This window comes from Phlebotomus papatasi, chromosome 3 (assembly GCF_024763615.1).
Source record: "Phlebotomus papatasi isolate M1 chromosome 3, Ppap_2.1, whole genome shotgun sequence".
NCBI lineage: Eukaryota > Metazoa > Arthropoda > Insecta > Diptera > Psychodidae > Phlebotomus > Phlebotomus papatasi.
Window position 1 is genome coordinate 82,967,781 of NC_077224.1, and position 18,968 is coordinate 82,986,748.

Below are 18,968 nucleotides of genomic sequence, written 5' to 3' on the forward strand. Positions count from 1 at the left end.
TCCAGGCTGGGTCGTCCTCATCCTTGCGAACCAGATGATCAGCCCACCGGAGCCTATTGAGGCGTATTTGCTTGACGACAGTTACCTATCGGTAGCGCTCATACACCTCATGGTTGTATAGGCTCCGAAATCGTCCCTCCTTACATATGGGGCCAAAAATCCGTCGTAGTATCCTCCTCTCAAACGCGGCTAAGAGTTCGCAATTCTGTTTGCTGAGGACCCACGTCTCAGACGAATTCGTGAGGACTGGAAGGATCATAGTCCTATACAGCAGTAGCTTAGTCTTTATTCTTAAGGTTCTGGACCGGAAAACTCTTGATACACTGAAATAGGCCTTTTTGGCTTGTAGCAGCCGTGCGCGGACTTCTGTTGAGATGTTGTTGTCGGCTGTGATTGTTGACCCAAGGTACACGAAGAAGTTGACAACTTCAAAGTTGTAGTCCCCCATCGGGAACCCTGTTTGACCGATGCTCTCCGTGGATGTTGCCGGAGTGACCTATTAGCTACTCAAAAAGCACTAATATTGCTCGCTGTTTAGGAATTTTGAGACTTTCGGGAACTGGGCTAAACCTTTACTCTGAAGATCGCTTTAGTGATGCTTCAATTGAGCTTGGTAGTGCACTAGTCGATGCTGTTGCGAGTAGTCGTCGAGAACGCTAGGTGTCGACTGTTGAGGGTCTGAACCTCACTCACAGTAGGTATCAGGCCTGGAGGTTGATACGACACCTCGGCAACGATCCCACCTAACTGCCGCTAAACCAAAAATGATTCGGAATGTCGCCTCAGAGGTCGATCGCCTGTCCCGATCTTTTTGTGTGAACGAGCTCACTTCGGCTATTAAAGCGATGAGAAATAGAAAGACGGCATGCATTAACGGCCTGCCTGTACGTTAAACAGGTATAGAATTTTGAACCCGTCACTGAATCCTTAAATTCTTTAACCATTGCTTATATCATCGCAAAATACCGAACGAGTGGCGAAAGGCTTATGTGATGGCAATTCCAAAGCCGGGAAAAGATGTCAATGATCCGAGGAGCTAACGCCCGATTTATCTTTTGTGCCATCTCTTTAAAACAGAGGTGTGCAAGAACCGTTGAAACCGAATAAACGTCAAAATGAGTTTGTTCTGGTAGTGTTTTGACTATGTTTCATTTCACGTTTATTCGGTTTCAACGGTTCTTGCACGCCTCTGCTTTTAAAATGTTTGAAAGTATGCTGTTGAAAAGGATTGCACCTGCCGTAGAGGACAAGCTGATCGGAGAGCAAGCTGGGTACTGCTCTGGAAAATCCAGCTCTGGTCAAGTTTTGATCCTTTAACTTTTATACAATAACAACAATAACTTTTATTTTCTAAACATATTTTCGAAACTGCGTAAAAGAGTGATCAAGATGGCAAGATATAGATCTCTTTTACTCTAACTGAAATGTCAAAAAAACATAGACAAAAGTAATTTTGCGTTTGACATTAGTTAGCCGCTTTTACATCGCTTTTTCTTCAGAGTAGATTAGACAATATGTTTACGCAATAAAAATAATTTTTTGTTGCTCATTACAAACTAAATTATCAATACACCACATATTGTGGTCATCGGGAAATTTTATAATAAATCCAAAAGACTTAAGCATGCAATAATAAATCTGTTTGAGGCGATTACAAAAAAGAATAATAAAAGAGATCTTAAGGAAGAAGAACAACGTATATCGAGTCGAGCAAATAAATTTTCCGGTTAGCCATGTAATCAAAATCTTCTATGCCTTTTTTTGAGATAGAGGAATTACTCTTTTTAGACATTGAAGGTTGGAACAGAGAAAAACAAAATTAGAGCCAATCATATACTCAAATCAATTGGAAAGTACATAAGAGTATAGTGATCAATACCATTACACACCTAATTTTTCACTGACAAAACGACACAGAGTGAATATGGAGCTTTTGTGAATTACTATTTCACACTTCAAGTGGCACAATCTCAGCTGGAATAAATAATAATGTACTATATGCATTATATGTGTATGCTTATGGGGTTTGGAAATTAAAAGGTTACAAGTTTGTCCAATAAATTTTCTGTGCAATGAAACTTGTGAAAGCCCTATTGGATAAGTTTCAAATATTATAGATACATGGTTGGAGATGTTCCTCGTGCGGTTGTAATTCATTCTTGTTTTTTGAGAGAGTAATAGCAATAATCTGCTTGAATGAAGAAATGCATGGCAAAATGACCCAGACTTTGCGGAATGCTCGAACTGATGAGTTCGACTGCTTGCCCTAAAAATTTGTTGCGCATCAATTATTTTGATGGTCCAATGCGTTTTTGTTCTGTAGGTTTTTATGTTACAAATCGGTTATCGATTCACAAATAGTGATTTGTATCGGCTCAAAACTCTTCAGGATTCAAAGACCTTAAAAATGAACCCAAATTAATTCTTTTTAGTTAAGTGGAAGCTTCTTTGGACCTACCTTAAGAAAATTTCAGAAAGAATAAGTCAAGGTTTTTTGGGTAGAAAGTCGGAACGTTCAATACTCTTCTATAGTTTTATGCTATGGTATGTTCATAATGATAAAGGAAATCTTTAAAACTGTCCAGAAAAAATTTTTGTAGAATATATTGGTTTAGAACAGTTTGGAATCTTTGTAAAGTATGTCCGATAGTAAAAAGAATTGTTACAGCAAGATAATAATAATACGTACGAACTGTACGAAGGGGAGCGCTACCCCTTGCAAGAACGATTTCCTTTTTTTCGTTTTCCAATTTTTTTTTCTTTTTAATAAAGTGAAGAAGTTCCTAATATCATACACTGCTGTCAGACTTGTGGATTATTTGACAGGTAAAATTTAGAAGCTTTGATTTTGACAATTTGGGTTCTAAACGCTTCCAGGATTTTGACGAGTGATTTAAAAATGTTCGATAATTTTGACAGCCTATTCAAAATCTAAAATTTTTTGCATTTTATTCTAAGCGTATTGAAGATTTTGACATTTGATTCTAAACACTGAGAATTTTGATAACCGATTCCAGTATAAAAATCTTCGAAAATTTTAAGTCTGTTCTAAATTCGGTTTCAAAATTTTAACTAATCTATTCTAAAACCTTCAACAGCCTATTACAACCGATCCTTAAATGCTTAAGTTTTTTGAAAGATGATTCTAAACTCTTTTAAGATTTTGGCAGCCTATTCTAAATGGTCTAAATATTTGGGCAATTGATTTAAAATGCTTTAAAGACTTCGACGTTCAATTCTAAACTCATCGAGGATTTTTATAACCGAATCTACTATAAGATCTTTGAAAATTTGTCACAGTCAGTTCTAAATTTGTATTGAAAGTTTAAACAATCGATTTCAAATGCTTTTAAAGACTTTTCCAACCGGACTTTTCTAAACATTTCGTGGATTTTTTGACAGGTACCTTTGAATTATTTTAAGAGTTTGACAGCCTATTCTAAATGTTCCGAAAATTTTGGTAATTGATTCTAAACGCCTGTGCGGTTGGAGTAGCCACCGGATGCATCCCAGATGGCGGATAGGGAGAGGAATTGTTGGATTTTAGAGCAAGTCACATTTATTTTAAACTAGCCATAAACACGTACCGGTATTATTTCTTCTACGAAAAGTCCTTAATGAATACTAAGCTACGGGCCATCCTAAAATCTATGTCCCTTATACGGGCTTCAGACCTAAAGCTTAGCCATATGGCTTAACTTCTCTAATATCTTATCAGGATATATAATATTCTTCTTCTCTAATATCTTATTAACTTTTGGATAATTTTGACTTAGGATTGGATTATTAAGGGAAAATGACCTATTACATTTAAAAAAAAATAATAAAATCGGTTGCTGTTTAAGGTTTTGAGAACCGCGGGAACTGAGCTAAAACTTTAGTCTGAATCTGAAGACAGTCTTATGAAAATAGGCTTAGGATCTAGCAACCTGTTTTAGAGTGTTCTGTTCGCAAAAAACCATCTCAGATAGCAGATGGATTGCACGGAAAATGACGTATGCGAGGCAATGACCAAGCATAAGCTTTTCCTTCAACTGCTGGTTCCGTAGTTGGGTCTGAAGTAGCATCAGTTAAGGCAAACCTTTCACAATGACAACAGTAATTGTCCGCTAGCCTTATAGAGATTAGCGGTCGAGAATAACAGTGATTGAATCCAAATGATACTAAACGCTTTTAAAGCTTTCCATATCCGAGCTTCGAGCATTAAATAAAAATAATCGTTTCGAAACGGTTTTGAAGATTTCGATTTCCTATTCTAAGAACTCAAATATATCTGTGCTTTTGAATTTTTAATTTTACAAAAAAAAAATAAAAAATATGTGTACACTGAGAGAAATCCGAAAAAGTTAAAATAACATTTCGGAAATGTTAATTTTACCCTGCAGTATTTATCCCAAATCGGTGTAAATATTACCCTTTTTAGGTGTATTAGGGGTTAAATTAACACTTTTTAATGTTAATTTAACCCTTAAAAAGGTGTAAAATTAACATGAAAAATGTTGATATATTTTTACACTTAAAAAGCGTTAAAGTTATGAGGAAAAAAGTTAATCGCACCCTCTTTTTTTCTCAGTGTAATTGCAAACTTGCACTCTGTACCTCGGATCGTCAGGAATTTAATCAGGTGTCTCAGGGAAAATTGGTTTTATAAATTAAAGCTGAGTTAATGCACTGTATTCTTGTGAGACTTATATGGTAAAAAGTAGGTAATAATTTCTAAAAAATCATTTAATTTGGAGATACAATGTGGTATTAACCTGACGATTCGAGGAACACTGCCGATCGCTGGTGCTCTTCCCTTATAAACGCTGTATAATTCTAAACCATTGGGGTGACATTAGCTCTGATAAATGTGGACGGTTTTAGTGTAATTTTTTTCCTATTTTCGTACACATTTCACGAGATATCTTCGAAACTACGTAGGTTGACAATTTGGGGTTTTCGGTTGCCTTTTCGTTATTAAATTGGCTTTTATTTTGTTTTAGTATTATTGGCTAATTCATTCTACAATGACAGAAAACAGATAATAAACTCTAAAGTTTTTTCGGCACGCTAGAAACATATGGGAAACATAAGAAATGTCAGTCCCCTGTTCTAAACTATTGGAAGATTTTGACATTTAATTCGAAGCGAGGTTTTTGACAGCCTATTTTAAATGTTTCGATAATTTTGGCAATGGATTATAAACGCTTTTAGTGACGTTGACAATTGTTTTTCTCCGCGTGAGGGCACTGTTCTCTTCCGCAAGTAGCGCTGTCAACTGTCAAATCATTATATTTCCGTCATTATTTTGTATATGACTATGACAATTTGAATTCGAATAAGCAGCCGGACGTACAAATATCATGAGTTTTTTCGGCACGCTAGAAACATATGGGAAACATAAGAAACGTCAGTCCCCTGTTCTAAACTATTGAAAGATTTTGACATTTAATTCGAAGATCTTCGAGGTTTTTGACAGCCTATTTTAAATGTTTCGATAATATTGGCAATGGATTATAAACGCTTTCAGTGACGTTGACAATTGTTTTTCTCCGCGTGAGGGCACTGTTCTCTTCCGCAAGTGGCGCTGTCAACTGTCAAATCATTATATTTCCGTCATTATTTTGTATATGATTATAACAATTTGAATTCGAATAAGCAGCCGGACGTACAAAAATCATGACGTCATTATTCGAAGATCATATTTAATCGAAAATTTGAGAGATCATTATAAGTTTTTTTTTTTCTCTCTGGTAGAGTTCACAGCATCAAAAAATGAACTGACAAAAAATAAGAGTCTATTCACAATATCATGTTTTTTGCCTACCACCACGATTTACAGTGAATCTACCTTTATTTTGATGGTAGAGAGACTATATTTTGTGAAAGTGTGTGCGTATTATAACATATAATTTCCAAGAGTCAGTGTATTTTCTTTACATTGACGGTTGTTTTTGTATTTTTCTTTTTATAATTATGGTCAAAGGTTTTTGTATGTAGTATATGCCTATTGGGATTCTGTTATGTCTCTCTTATGCTGTGTATATGCTTGGTGGAGCTCACATTCAAAAGTTAGTCTCACTTGGTATTCTGTTGGAGACCGTCAAACGATACGGACGAACATTTTGTGCTTTTAGTTTTTATTCAAAGTGATTTTTTTTGTACTGAATAAATAATATAAATTTTAATAGAACTCTATGGAAGTTGTCTTACGTCAGGGTATAAGATTTTTATTTTGATGGTGGTTATTGTAATATGCTGTGTTGTGTTTTTTTTTCGGAAATAAGAGTGCCTAATCAATATGTGAGATAATTTGCATAAGAATTGAGTTGGAAAAAAAAGAATAATGTTGTACAGAAGAAAATGAGATACAGAGTATAATGTGAGTATGAGGCCTCACCCAAGTGTTTTAATGACTTCTTTTTTTTTTTTAAATATTACCATCGTGTGTGTTTTTTTTTAAATTCATTTATAAAAGGTGTATATTGTATAAAAACCCCATCATATACAGCAGCTTCTTTTTTTTCGAGTGTATTTTGATGGCTTTGTCTCTATGTACCAGTCAGTGGTTAGGCTGTTTTCTTTTTTTATTTTGGTCTTATTTACTTGTCCGTTGTGCTGCAATTGTAATAGGGATATACAAAATAAGAATCAAGTACCGTTTGTAAGATTCCCATTAGATTCTTAATGCTTTCATCATTGTAAGAGAGAGGTTTTACCACAAAAATAACACACACCTTAAGGTTGAGAGAGAAAATATTTGAATAACCTCACATAAGAGGTGTTTATGCACAGTTTCAATAGATTTGTAATTGAAAATTCTCTATGGCTTCATTTATTGAATTAAAAAATGTAAAGAAAAAAACATAATAATATCGAAATCTTCTGGGGTTTGGGAGAGAGGATTAGAAAACAATCACAAATGGTACTTTTTTTTCTTAACAATAGATTTTGTCAGCATTGCTCAACGTTTAAAAATAAGAAGCGAAAAAGCGCCCAAACAATTGATTTACAAATCATGAAATTAGCAAGAGAGATTTTGATTAAGAAACATAATATGTATAAGAAAAATGTATGATTTTTTTGTTGTTGTCTGTGCTAAAAGTGATTTAAAGGTGTGGCTTAAAGTGCGTTTTTTTTGCTTGCTTTTGCTACCCAGCTTAAGCCTAATGTGTGTGTTTTCATTGAATTAATAGTCTTTTGATTGAAGATTTCAGTCTTGTTCTCCTCCAAGAGAAATTGCGTGTCAAATCAACATTTGTTGCAGAAGAATTGACACTGCTTTTTAAATTGTCTGAGACGCTCTCTCTCTCAGCTTTTTTCTCTCTCAATATACGGTAGGGTGGGGCAGTTTCATACATTACGCATATTCTTGAATAATTAGAACTATTATTAGTTATCAAGAATACCTCTCATAGAAAATTGAAAATGAAGGCTTAAGCCTTCACTGAGAGAAATCCGAAAAAATTAAAATAACATTCCGGAAATATTTATTTTACCCTGCAGTATTGATTCGAAATCGGTGTAAATATTACCCTTTTTAGGTGTATTGGGGGTTTAAGTTACCCTTTTTCATGTTAATTTTACCCTTAAAAAGGTGTAAAATTAACATTAAAAAATGTTGATATATTTTTACACCTTAAAGGTGTTAAAGTTATGAGGAAAAAATGTTAATCGCACCCTCTTTTTTCTCAGACTAAAAAACGTATTAAATTTAATACACCGTGACCAAGAGAACTTTAATAGGGGGAAGCTTTTAGGCTATGCACACACTGGTTCTGTTTAGTAATAACCTTTAAAAAACTCCAAAGCCAAGCAAAGGCTATTCGAAAATCTACCGAAAGCCGAAAGTGCAAGTTCACGTATTCGCCGCTTTAGCGCTGATTGTTCTGCCATTTCGAATTTCGGTATTCTTGATACTTCAATCGAAAACAATGTCAACATCAGGTGCATACGTTTGCTGTATAAATTGAATTTTGATGAAATTGTCAATCTTTTGTGAAATTTGTCGGTTTAAACGTTCGAACTTTCAACGGGTTTTTAGGTAAATTCTCTCTGATTTACGTTCGAATCGGTACAGAAAAAACCACAACCGGAGAGAGCTCTCTAGTCGGGAAGGTTATTACTGAACGAGAGGATTAAGTATTGAGTCACTGCTAAAACTTTATACAAATATAACTTTCAAGCTTAAGGTTTTTTTCGGATCGTACATAAATCTTCTAACATAAGGAAACGTGGGGCACTCTCATACACTGAATTCTTTTTTTTTATATGTTAGCTATTTACTTTGCAGCAATTTTAATGGTTTACATTTGAGATACAAAGTTTCTGTTGGGTAAGAATCTTACAAACAAACAAATATAAATAAAACGAAGAGCTAGCTCAATTGCATCTGAATAATATTTGATAAGATAGAGATTAACAGGTGAATGAAAAGATAAAGACTTTATAAGATCTTTGATAAGAAAAAGACGACAGGGTAAAGGAAGAAACTTACAGAGATTTTTTTTTAGATCAAATCGCTCCTTGTAAATTACAAGGAGCTAACTGACTTTCGTGCGATTTTAAGATTTTAGTGCAAGTAGAAAGATAATTTAATAAATTTTCAGATAATATGAAATACTTGATTTCTTCTGTAGGATTATTTCAAAATCTTACTCTTTTTTGATTTCTTGCGCTATTTCTTTAAAGTAAAGGGGCTCGAAATAGATTTATAGTTGATTTTTTTGGTGAAACAGGGGAATAATTCAAGCAAGTCGATCACTTATTATTCCATTAAGATTTGCACATAATTTATGCCCAGCGCACAATAACTTTTGTTTGTAAACATGTTTTCATAAGTTCCTATGAGAGAGAGCGAGATTACCAGATCTACATTTCATTCACTCTTACTGAAATGATAATAACATGTTTGCAAAACAAAAGTTATCGTGCGTTGGGCATTAGAATGACAAACCGCCAACTAAGAAAAAAAAACATATTTTGAAAAAATATGAAAATTCCAATGTTTATAATAATGCCCAGCGCACAATAACTTTTGTTTGTAAATATGTTTTCAAATTTTCCTATGAGAGTGAGCGAAATGACTAGATTTAGATCTCACTCGCTCTCAATGAAATGCCAAAAACATGTTTACAAAACAAAAATTATTGTGTGTTGCGCATAATGCTCATGAATAGATAAAAAGATATAGTTTTTATCCAGAAACTAAATTGACATAAATATTTACATCAAATTCAATCTTTCATGCTGTCTCTTCTCAAAATGAGCTGGTCCCTTGTAATTTCCAAGGATCGCTGATCAAGCATCACTGATTTCCTAATCGTACTATTAGAAAAAGTATGTAAATTTATAAATATTTAAATTAATGAGATGGATCATAATTTATTAATTTCGACTTTAGAAGAATATTAAATTTAAGCATTGAAATTACCTTTTAATTTTTTGTTAGGAGACACAAATCGGCTCTTAAGTGTTGTTTTAAATTATTAAAAATGAACAATTTATCTTAAATTTAAATGATATTATATGATAAATAGTGAACGAACAAATAGACCCCTCTTTGATTTTTTTGCTCATTAATTCTTCATGACGCGACGTTTCGGGGATGAATGTCCCCTTTATCTGATTTCGAACTTGGAGGAAAAATTACGTACATACAGGAACTTGTGTCAGTCGTCCATTGAATGGTGAACTCCACAGAGAATTGTTGTCAATTCCAAGTGCAGTGCAGTAGCAAATCTTCCCGCTTGTATGTAATTTTATGGCGTTGGCACACCTTATCAATTGAGTTAAATTCAATTGATTGAAATTTTACCTCTTTCTTACTCTTTCAAACTGAAATAACATATGTTTATCTCTTTCTGTCAAATGAAAATTGAAATTTCAATTTCATTTTCAATTTGAATTTGAATTTTCATTTGACAGAAAGAGATGGGTTTATCTGATTTCAGTTTGAAAGAGTGAGAGGTAAAATTTCAATCGATTGAATTTCACTCAATTGAAAAGGTGTGCCAGCATCATTATCTTTAAATTCTTCTTCTTCTTCTTCTTCTTCTTCTATTTTATGTAAGGCTGTCGGACTCACTCGGGTCCATATAGCCAACATCTCTAAATTCGAAACCTTTCGAGAATATCTGTCCTCGAAACATCGTCGATCGTGAAGAGTTAGTAATAATAATAAATAAGGAGAAAGGTCTATTTTTGATGGATCATCGCTTTCTGTTTTATCTAACTATTTTCTAGTTTTACGTCAATATGCTTTGAAATATTTTTTTCGATTTAATTTTGGGTTCTTTACTATTTATTAAAACATGCTAATCCCACTATGTTTTTTTTTTTCTAAAATGAAAGGATAAATGCCATTTTAAGACTTATTTTTCATTTTCTTTCAATAAAGCTTGTTATTATTTGAAAGGTCTTGAAAATCTCCATAATTCTAAATCGGTTCGAATCAATAATGAATCGGTAATAAACCGATAATTGAGTTTTTGTAGTTTTATGCTTTAGACAAGTTAAACCGAGAGACAGCTTAGTGGGAAACTGATGGGAATACAGTAGACTCTCGCTCATTCGACTCTTTTTCAATCGGGCGCAAAATTTTGTTATCAATTTTCACATTTGATTTTAAAGCAAATTTGTTCAAATTCACTGTAGTTCCTCTTGTTTTATCGTTATTCATTATATTTGAGGGCTTTTTGTGGAATTTACAATGATTTTGATCCCAAATCTCTCGATAATTTGGATGACATATTGCCCCATATGCCCGATTGAGAGAGAGTCTACTGTATAGTCTAATCATCAGCACATTATGACTTCCTTTCTTTGCATTGGATATTGCTGTATGAAATTGCCCGAACCTCCCCTGGAATTGATAATTTATCTTGGGAGGATTCTGCTTGATTTATCCTGAAAAATAAAATTTGACGCCCAAAGGGAAAATGATAATGGGAGTCTGAGAGTGAGAGAAGACGCGTTCTCTTTGATGAAGTTTCATCATAATCTTTTTCTTTTTTTTTCTTAGTTATATTGTACATCTTCTTGGGCTCTTGTTAAATGTTTTTTTCCCAGAAAATTCGTGTGTGTCTCGTGACTTCTTGGACCCACTGTATAATATGGTCAAAAAAGAAACAAGAAAACCTGAAAGAAAACAGGTTGTTGTTTTTTGGGCTCCTTATATCTTTTATGCCTATATGTATGGATATTGTTAAATGTAGAGGCATATACAACCACTAAACGGGTCAGTCACTCTCAAAACGAAAGTTCAGACGCAAATGGAGAGTTAAAAGCAACATTTATAAAATTTATATTAGCATGTTGCATATATAAAGTGCTTAAATTTGTATATGTTCTAATTCAAGAAGTTAATTGACACATTTTCTCCATCATTTCAATTTTTGGCGCAATAAATGCTGAATTCCAAATACAGTTTGCCTCTATTGGGCTATTGTTGGCCCCGGTGGTTATAGAAATGAAAAATTAAGCAATTATCTAAGATTTGAAGAATGCGCAACATTAATTCTATTAATTTTACTTTTTTTTTGTCTCTTTTTTCTTCGTAGGTAATGATCAACCGTAACTGAACAAATTAAATTAGTGGGAAAAAAACTTTCTTATATCTCTCAAGCACAAATTACTTCTTCTTCTATTTTTCTTCATAAATTTTGTGTGTTAAGTAACGTCTTTTATTTAAAAAATCTTTTTAAAAAATATAAATACAATGGGTGAACGACGTGGTACAAAGGCATTAGAATTGTGGTGTCGTAGAATGACTGCTGGATATTCAGGAGTCAAAATTGAGAACATGACAACATCTTGGCGTGACGGACTTGCCTTCTGTGCAATTATTCATCACTTCCGTCCAGATCTCATGTAAGTTGTACCCACCATATATGTAAAAAGTGTTCCGGTTGTCTTTTATTATTAAGAACACCATGTCCATAAATGGCTAATATTGCAAAATTGAATGTATAAAGAGATGTTGGGCAAAGACAAGGATAACAAGCTAGCCATATCATTGATTTTCTTTGCATTCAGACAACAATTATTAAAAAAAAATGTCATAACATTCAGGAAATTGCAGCAGATTCAATTTTTCTTTTCTTTTTTTCCTTCTGTCTCTTGCATAATTGCAGTGAATTTGATAAACTTGACAAGAAGGATGTCTACTACAACAATGAATTGGCATTCAGAACAGCAGAAATTCATTTGGGAATTCCAGCCCTTTTGGATGCATCTGATATGGAATCACACGAAGTTCCAGATCGTCTCTCTATTTTAACATATTTATCGCAGTATTACCAAGTATTTGGAGCACAAGGTAAAGATAAAAAAAAATCATTTATATTTTTTTGCAGAAGGAATTGTGATTTGAAGTTGAAATCGGTTTAAAAGAAAATTATAGGGCGCCCACTGTTTTGTAAACAAAACTTTTTCTATAGTCGTCTCGCTCACAATTTCTTCTTCCTTTTTACGTTCTAGCTGTACAACCAATTCTTTTTTTTTCCTTTTTTTGCCCATTTTTGCTCCTTGGTATTTTTGTTTTTATCCTGTAGCCTTAATAAACGGTGAAAAAAAAGTTTTCCAATTTTCACCGGAACCGCTTCGATCGGGATTCGAACCGAGAACCTGTGCGTTACGAAGTCCAAATTGTGCATATTATGCTATTGAGCTACAGAAAATCCTACACAATACACAATCATTTCTATCTAAAAGATATTTTTTGACCCTTTAGTAAAAGTGAGTAAAAGAGATCTATATCTGGTCATCTCGCTCACTCTTATAGGCAATTTCGGAAACATGTTTCCTAGACAAAAGTTATTCTATGTTGGGCACAGCTGATTATGAAATTCGAACATTTACTTTCATTTCGTAATTATGTTTTCGATGATGAGGATCTCATGTTGTAATTGGTAAGAGCGATTGACTCCTAAGCGATGATACCCTGTGTTCGATTGTCACAGTTGTGAGTTCGAGTCTCGCCCGGTGCAAAAGATGAGAACGTCTGAAAGGACATTTTTCGTATAAGGTAGACATCTAAACTAATTTTATAATTCCACCCAAAATCCTTAAAAGAACTCAAGGAAAAGTCTCGAAATAAAACAGAAAAATATAGATAAAACATAAAACATAGATGAAAACCGCCATTTTGTTTCTCTACCCTTAGTATTCTCAGGTTTATTTTAGACAAGTTTTTTGACAGGTTTTCCACCGATTAAATTGATTCCTATATCATAAAAAGATTTGAAAATCGAAAATTGGTAAATACTAGGTCCTCAACCTGAAATCCGCTGTTTTATATTAAAAAGAAAACATGAAAAATCTCAGAAAAAGATACAAAAATAATTAATTCAAAATACCTGATACTGAAGTTATCGTGAGGCATTCTTTAATCAAAATAATTCATGCACCTAATTTTCCACTTCTTTAAAATTGGCGAAGTTCTGATTAGCCAATCCATATGCAATCAACCGAAAGAAGTGATTATCGGAAAGGGCCAAGTCTAGAGAGTACAGCGGGGACGGTATGTCATCTGTATTTAGCGTTTCGATGTTGACTTGGACTAAAGTCATTTCTTATAGCCTGTACCACTTCCATGCTAAAAAATTATTCTTTAATACCGCAAACACAAAATTCCTGAAGTGGATTTTTGAATTTTGGGCCTGTTTTTTAGACCAACTTCAGACTAAAGGTTTAGCCCAGTTTTCGAGGGTCTCAAAACCTCAAACAGCAAATGATTTCATTGATTTTTCAAAATCTAATAGGTAATTTGGCCTTTATAATCCAATTCTAAGACAAAATTTTCCAAAAAATATTGACTGATAAGATATCAGAGAAGATAAGCCACATGGCTAAGCCTTAGGTCTGAAGTCCGTATTACTAAACTCATGCAGCACCCATTTTTCTTCATTTTGATTTTTTCAATGGAATGCAAACGTTTGACAATATTTTATCGCGGCCTGTTTATAGCCTCCGAAAGTTATTTTCATAATCTTCATCTAGAAACTAAAGAAATATATCAGATACAATATATAGTAAAATTTCATCGAAATCGCTGTATTAAAACACCGAAAATGTAGTCTAGTCAAGACATTTTCGATTATGGCTCAGGTCAGGGAATATCAAGGGAGGAGTGCGACCAGTCATTGGAAAGGTCTCGACCTCAGCTAAAACATACAGTCGAGTTCCTCAAATTTGAACTCCTCAAATTTGAACGACGGTTGAGTTCAAAATGTAAAATTTGAGGTTATGTGGAGAAAGTTTTTCGTGGAGTTCCATTTTTCTCTGGTTTTTCCTCAATATTGTCGTATTATATTAACTTCCGTAACAAATTCCATTTATTTCACAATAAATTACATTGATATATTCTCTAAAGTTATTTTTCTTCATTTAGGAAAAGTGCATTTCACATAAATTCTGTTATGTTTTTGAAAATATTGTTCAAATTTGAGGAGTGAGAAATGTCATCTATACCCCCTAAATGTTCAAATTTGAGGAACTCTACTGTACTAAAATTTAAAGGAAAAGCATCGTCTAGTTTTCGAAATATTTCAAATATTGCCAGGGGGTACAACTTTGCGCCACCCTATTTTTAAACATGAAAACCTCTCTAGCGAAATTGGTAGTTGCGGGAAAGCTCTCCAAAAATTCTGCAAGACAGCTCTAATATACGCAAAGTGATCATGGATATTCCCTTTTATATGCTTGTTACCAAAGGTTGGTAAAAATTCCATTATTATCTGTGCTGTTTCTTCATTTTTCCGAATCTGCAGAAAAGTCTCCTCTAGAACACACCTTTCAAAAAATGTCTAATTTTTTTCGTGGGTCTAGTCGTATTCCGTGACTATTAAGGATACAATAGCTGAATCGGCGATTTCATAGGTTGTTCCTTCTTCTTGTAATGACGTGTTAATCTCAAAATGGGGAAAAGCAGTACAACTTTGTGCCACTAGTTTTTTCGATAATTGGTCCCCTATATAATCGATATCGTTCAAATTTCAGTGTTAAGAAAGATCTGAGAATCAGATCTTCCGAACAAGAAAAATTTGACCACCTCCAACCCGCTTGACCAGAGATATTGGGTCATAAAAGAATACATTTTGCAACTTCTTATAATAATTTAAAGACTTTATTTATATTGAGCCGTTCCAGTTGTCCGAATTTGATCATTGATGGTGTAAATTAAAGATCTTATGAAAATACACAATTCCTGGGAGCATTACAACTTCGGGCAACCACCGCTAGGGGCGCTATAATCGAAAAATTGATTTTCGTAATTTCGAATTCGAATATTTTGAAATCTACGTTTCCAATTTCGACGAAAATTTAGTATGTTATAGCCAAAGCTGAGACCTTTCTAACGATCGGTCGCACTAGCCTCTCGATGTTAGTTAAATCGACTTATAAAAAGTAATTTATAAACTATAATAAATTGAATTAAATTAAAAGGGAAATGAAAATAAAACTTGTTTTATGTATTATTTAATTGTGAATATGTATATAGTGATGATTTGAAGCCAAAATTGTAAGATTGGACAAGTTCAACACCAATTTTATTGATAAAAAGAGGATGGCATAAAGTTGAACAACTTTCGTTTACAACTTTGTGCCACATACAAGAAATTTTCCTCCTTGTCCAAAGATACCTGGATTTTTTTCTACCATGGGGCTATATTCTAGAGATGTGTAGTTTTGTTGAATAAAAATCTCATTTAAATATCTCAATAAATTTGGAAAATATTCATGAAAAACTTGATAAAGTGGCACAAAGTTGTATGATTTTACGGTACTGATTTCAATACCTCCAAAACATATCCAAAAATATAGAAGCTGCTTTCGAAAAAAACCAAAAAAATGGTTTTGAAGGGGATGAAGGAGATTGAGGGGAAAATAAAATTCATATTAAAGATCTCTGGGTTGACTTATGGGGGTGTTCTCTGAAGATCGAAGGTTCGTATCTCTTACCGTTTCGCCTCTAGATGGGTAACAAGTTTACAAACAGAAAAAAAGAATATTTAAAAAAGATTGGTCATTTACGGGTACTTAACCGATGCAATCGGGTTGTAAATTTCAAGACCATTGTAAAAAATTTAAATTTAGCCAAATCGGTTGAAAAATAGACCCACTAAAGTGGTGAAAACTTTTTTCTTCAAAAATTCAAGATGGCGATTGGTTTTGAAAATTAAATAATTTCGATAAAAAAATATCCTAAACGACACTCGTAAGACAGTTTTAAATCTATTTATTTAGTTAGCACTTTTTGTTCGGGAACTGCTAACTGGTTAGCATATTTTTGCTAACCGACTTAGCAAAATATGCTGAAAACGCTACTTTTTCAGGTAACTGTGCTCACTGAAGATTCTCAGCACTTAAATTTCAACTTAAATTATTCAATTGTTCTATTTACTATTCTTTTATAGCAGATATCATATTACCCCTGGTTCCAATGATCCAATATTTCATTGACTTTATCTCTTCACAATCAATTCCAAATCGATTTTGCACGCAATTCGACTTGGCCCAGATTAAGAATCTCACATAATCGTAATCTAATTTAGACTTATCAGTTTGCTTCGTTAAATTTGATAAAATTAAAAACAGTTTGAAGTATTAATCACATTCAGAGAAAAAGATGATTTCAAATCAAAATTTTCCTTTTTTTTATGATTTATCGACAGAATGAAAGAGAAAATGATTTTCCAATCAATTTGATTTAATAAGGTTATAATACCTAGCTTTCTAAGGCCTGAAAGTGCAATTATTTTCCAATTATGTATAAAATTGAAAAATCCTTAAATGCTAAAACCTACACCTTAATTGGTGAAACTTTCACCACAAAACTCATTGCATATATTGCTTATTTTCAATTGAAAACTTCTGCCATTACTTGGTGAGATTTCCTTTATAAGATATCACCATAATTCAACTTTATGACAACGTGTTTAGCGATATATTTTTGCATAAAATATCATGTGTACGACATGGTGTTTAGGTGGAAGTGTCACATTTATGCAAAAAAAAATGAGGAAAATTGCTTTTGAATAAACATTCTGTTTCTATGTTATTTTTGTTTATTCCACTGCGGTTTATTTTTAAACATTTTTTTTGTGTGACAGTGATTATGTGATTTTTAGCATGAATTAAGTAAAATGGGTTATACTTCCGTGCAACTTCCTTCTGTCGTCTTTCACTTCCCAGCTCTATAAATGCACACCAAATAGCTAATACATAAAGTTTTTTTTTATTTTGCACTTTTTATTTAAATCTATCCAAACGAACGAGTGAAAGGATTATTTTTCAGTTGAAATAATCAATTTAATTTCTGTATTTTCTATGAACTTTTTTTTTACGTAATGCCATTTTTTTTCTCAAATGGTCAATGAAATGGCATCAATTGACACGAGGGGAAGCAAAAAAAATCCACTAATTCATATCTGACGTCTGATATTTCAATTTAATTATTTAAGTGAAAGTTGCTGAGGTGTGTTAAAAAAAAGGCAGCGCATGGGATATATTGGTACTGAACATTTTCTACGCTATATAAAATTTTATATCACGTACTCCCGAGAGAGATCTAATGTAAGTGGAAGTGTTTTGCCATTTGATTTTTCTGTCGACTGTGCAAAAAATTATTATCTGAATTTAAAAACTTCCCGTTTCATTTTCTGACAAAATCAAAACGATCTCATGGTATACGGTTGATGACAATGGGACACACCTCACGTATTTTATCATGGGAAAACAGCACTGTTCTTAGGAAGAAGTGGAAAAAAATGCTCGAACACTGGAGTTTAATGGGAATCCCGCAAAATGGAAAAAATAAAAATATATTGTCTAAAATATATATTACGGCAAAAGAATAATTATTTTACTGAACTGTAAAAGTTATTTTAGGCAGCAATTGATTTTGTTATAAGATATCGTCACTTAAGTACTTAATAAGTACTTATTAAGTACTTAATAAAGTTCTTAACTCAATAACTTAATTTTAAGGAGTTGAAGAACATCCAACTACTTAAAAATTATATGAAAATGAGACAAACGACAGCACTTTGTGACGGATAGCGAAGTACTTCTAGTTCAGCCTTAATACTAAGTACTTAATTAAGGCCTTTATTATGTACTAGATATACATACCTACAACCTAAGCCGAAAGGCAACTTGACTTAATTTTAATCAAAATAATGATTAGACTACATTTCCATCAGTTTCCCGTTAAGCCGTAAAGCGGTCTTCAGACTAGAGGTTTAGCCCAGTTCTCGAAGGTCTTAAAACAAACCTGTGCTCGTTAAAAGTCATGTAATATCGGAAATTTTGTTGATAATTTTAATGGAAATTACAGATAGCCATACTGGTAACACTAATCCTGCTTATTCACGGTACCATGATGAATATATTTGCGCCAAAAAAACATAATAGAAAGAATCACATAAAAAGAAATTGTCTTCTTGATATCTTTGTCAGAAGACGGGTAGCCCTTCACTACACACTCTATTCTTTCTTATAAAGTTCTTAAATCGCGCGCAATTCAACTGTGAGAGAGAGATAGAGACACAAATAACTCACTTTACAAACGTCTGGCGGCGCTGCGGTTGCGAAAATCTCTAAAATGCGACAAAATATTTTCTTCTCTATTTTATCCTTATTAGCAGGTCGGGTCCCTTCTTGTAATATGTACTTTTGCATTCCTCATTAATCAAAATAGTGTTGTACAAAAGGATTTTTCTCAAACTTATCCTGAATTTTGAGACAGCTCAAAAGAATATGAGTCTTCCAGCTCAAAATTTCATCCCAATGTTTTTGTTGTAATATTGACAAGTATTTACAATTAACTCAAATAGCTGTATTCAACGAAATTATAAAAATGATTTTCTTGTGAAAATGAGTTAACTCTAAGGAATTAAGCAATTTAAACATTAAAAAACTTCTTATTGAATGTGCATTTTCGTGGCACTTCGAAGAATCTCAACCAGGCACCACCAAATTCA

The 18,968-nt window shown here is 33.2% G+C and overlaps 1 protein-coding gene across 1 annotated transcript in view; it reads left to right on the forward strand.

The window, feature by feature from the left end:
- Positions 1–6,061: 6,061 nt before the first annotated feature.
- Positions 6,062–18,968, forward strand: part of LOC129806073 (MICAL-like protein 1) — a 32,806-nt gene continuing 19,899 nt past the window's right edge. The window contains exons 1-3 of the mRNA XM_055854398.1: positions 6,062–6,364; positions 11,544–11,853; positions 12,117–12,301. Of these exons, the coding sequence (XP_055710373.1) occupies positions 11,702–11,853; positions 12,117–12,301 (337 nt within the window). The 5' untranslated portion in view covers positions 6,062–6,364; positions 11,544–11,701. The remainder of the gene's footprint in view (positions 6,365–11,543; positions 11,854–12,116; positions 12,302–18,968) is intronic.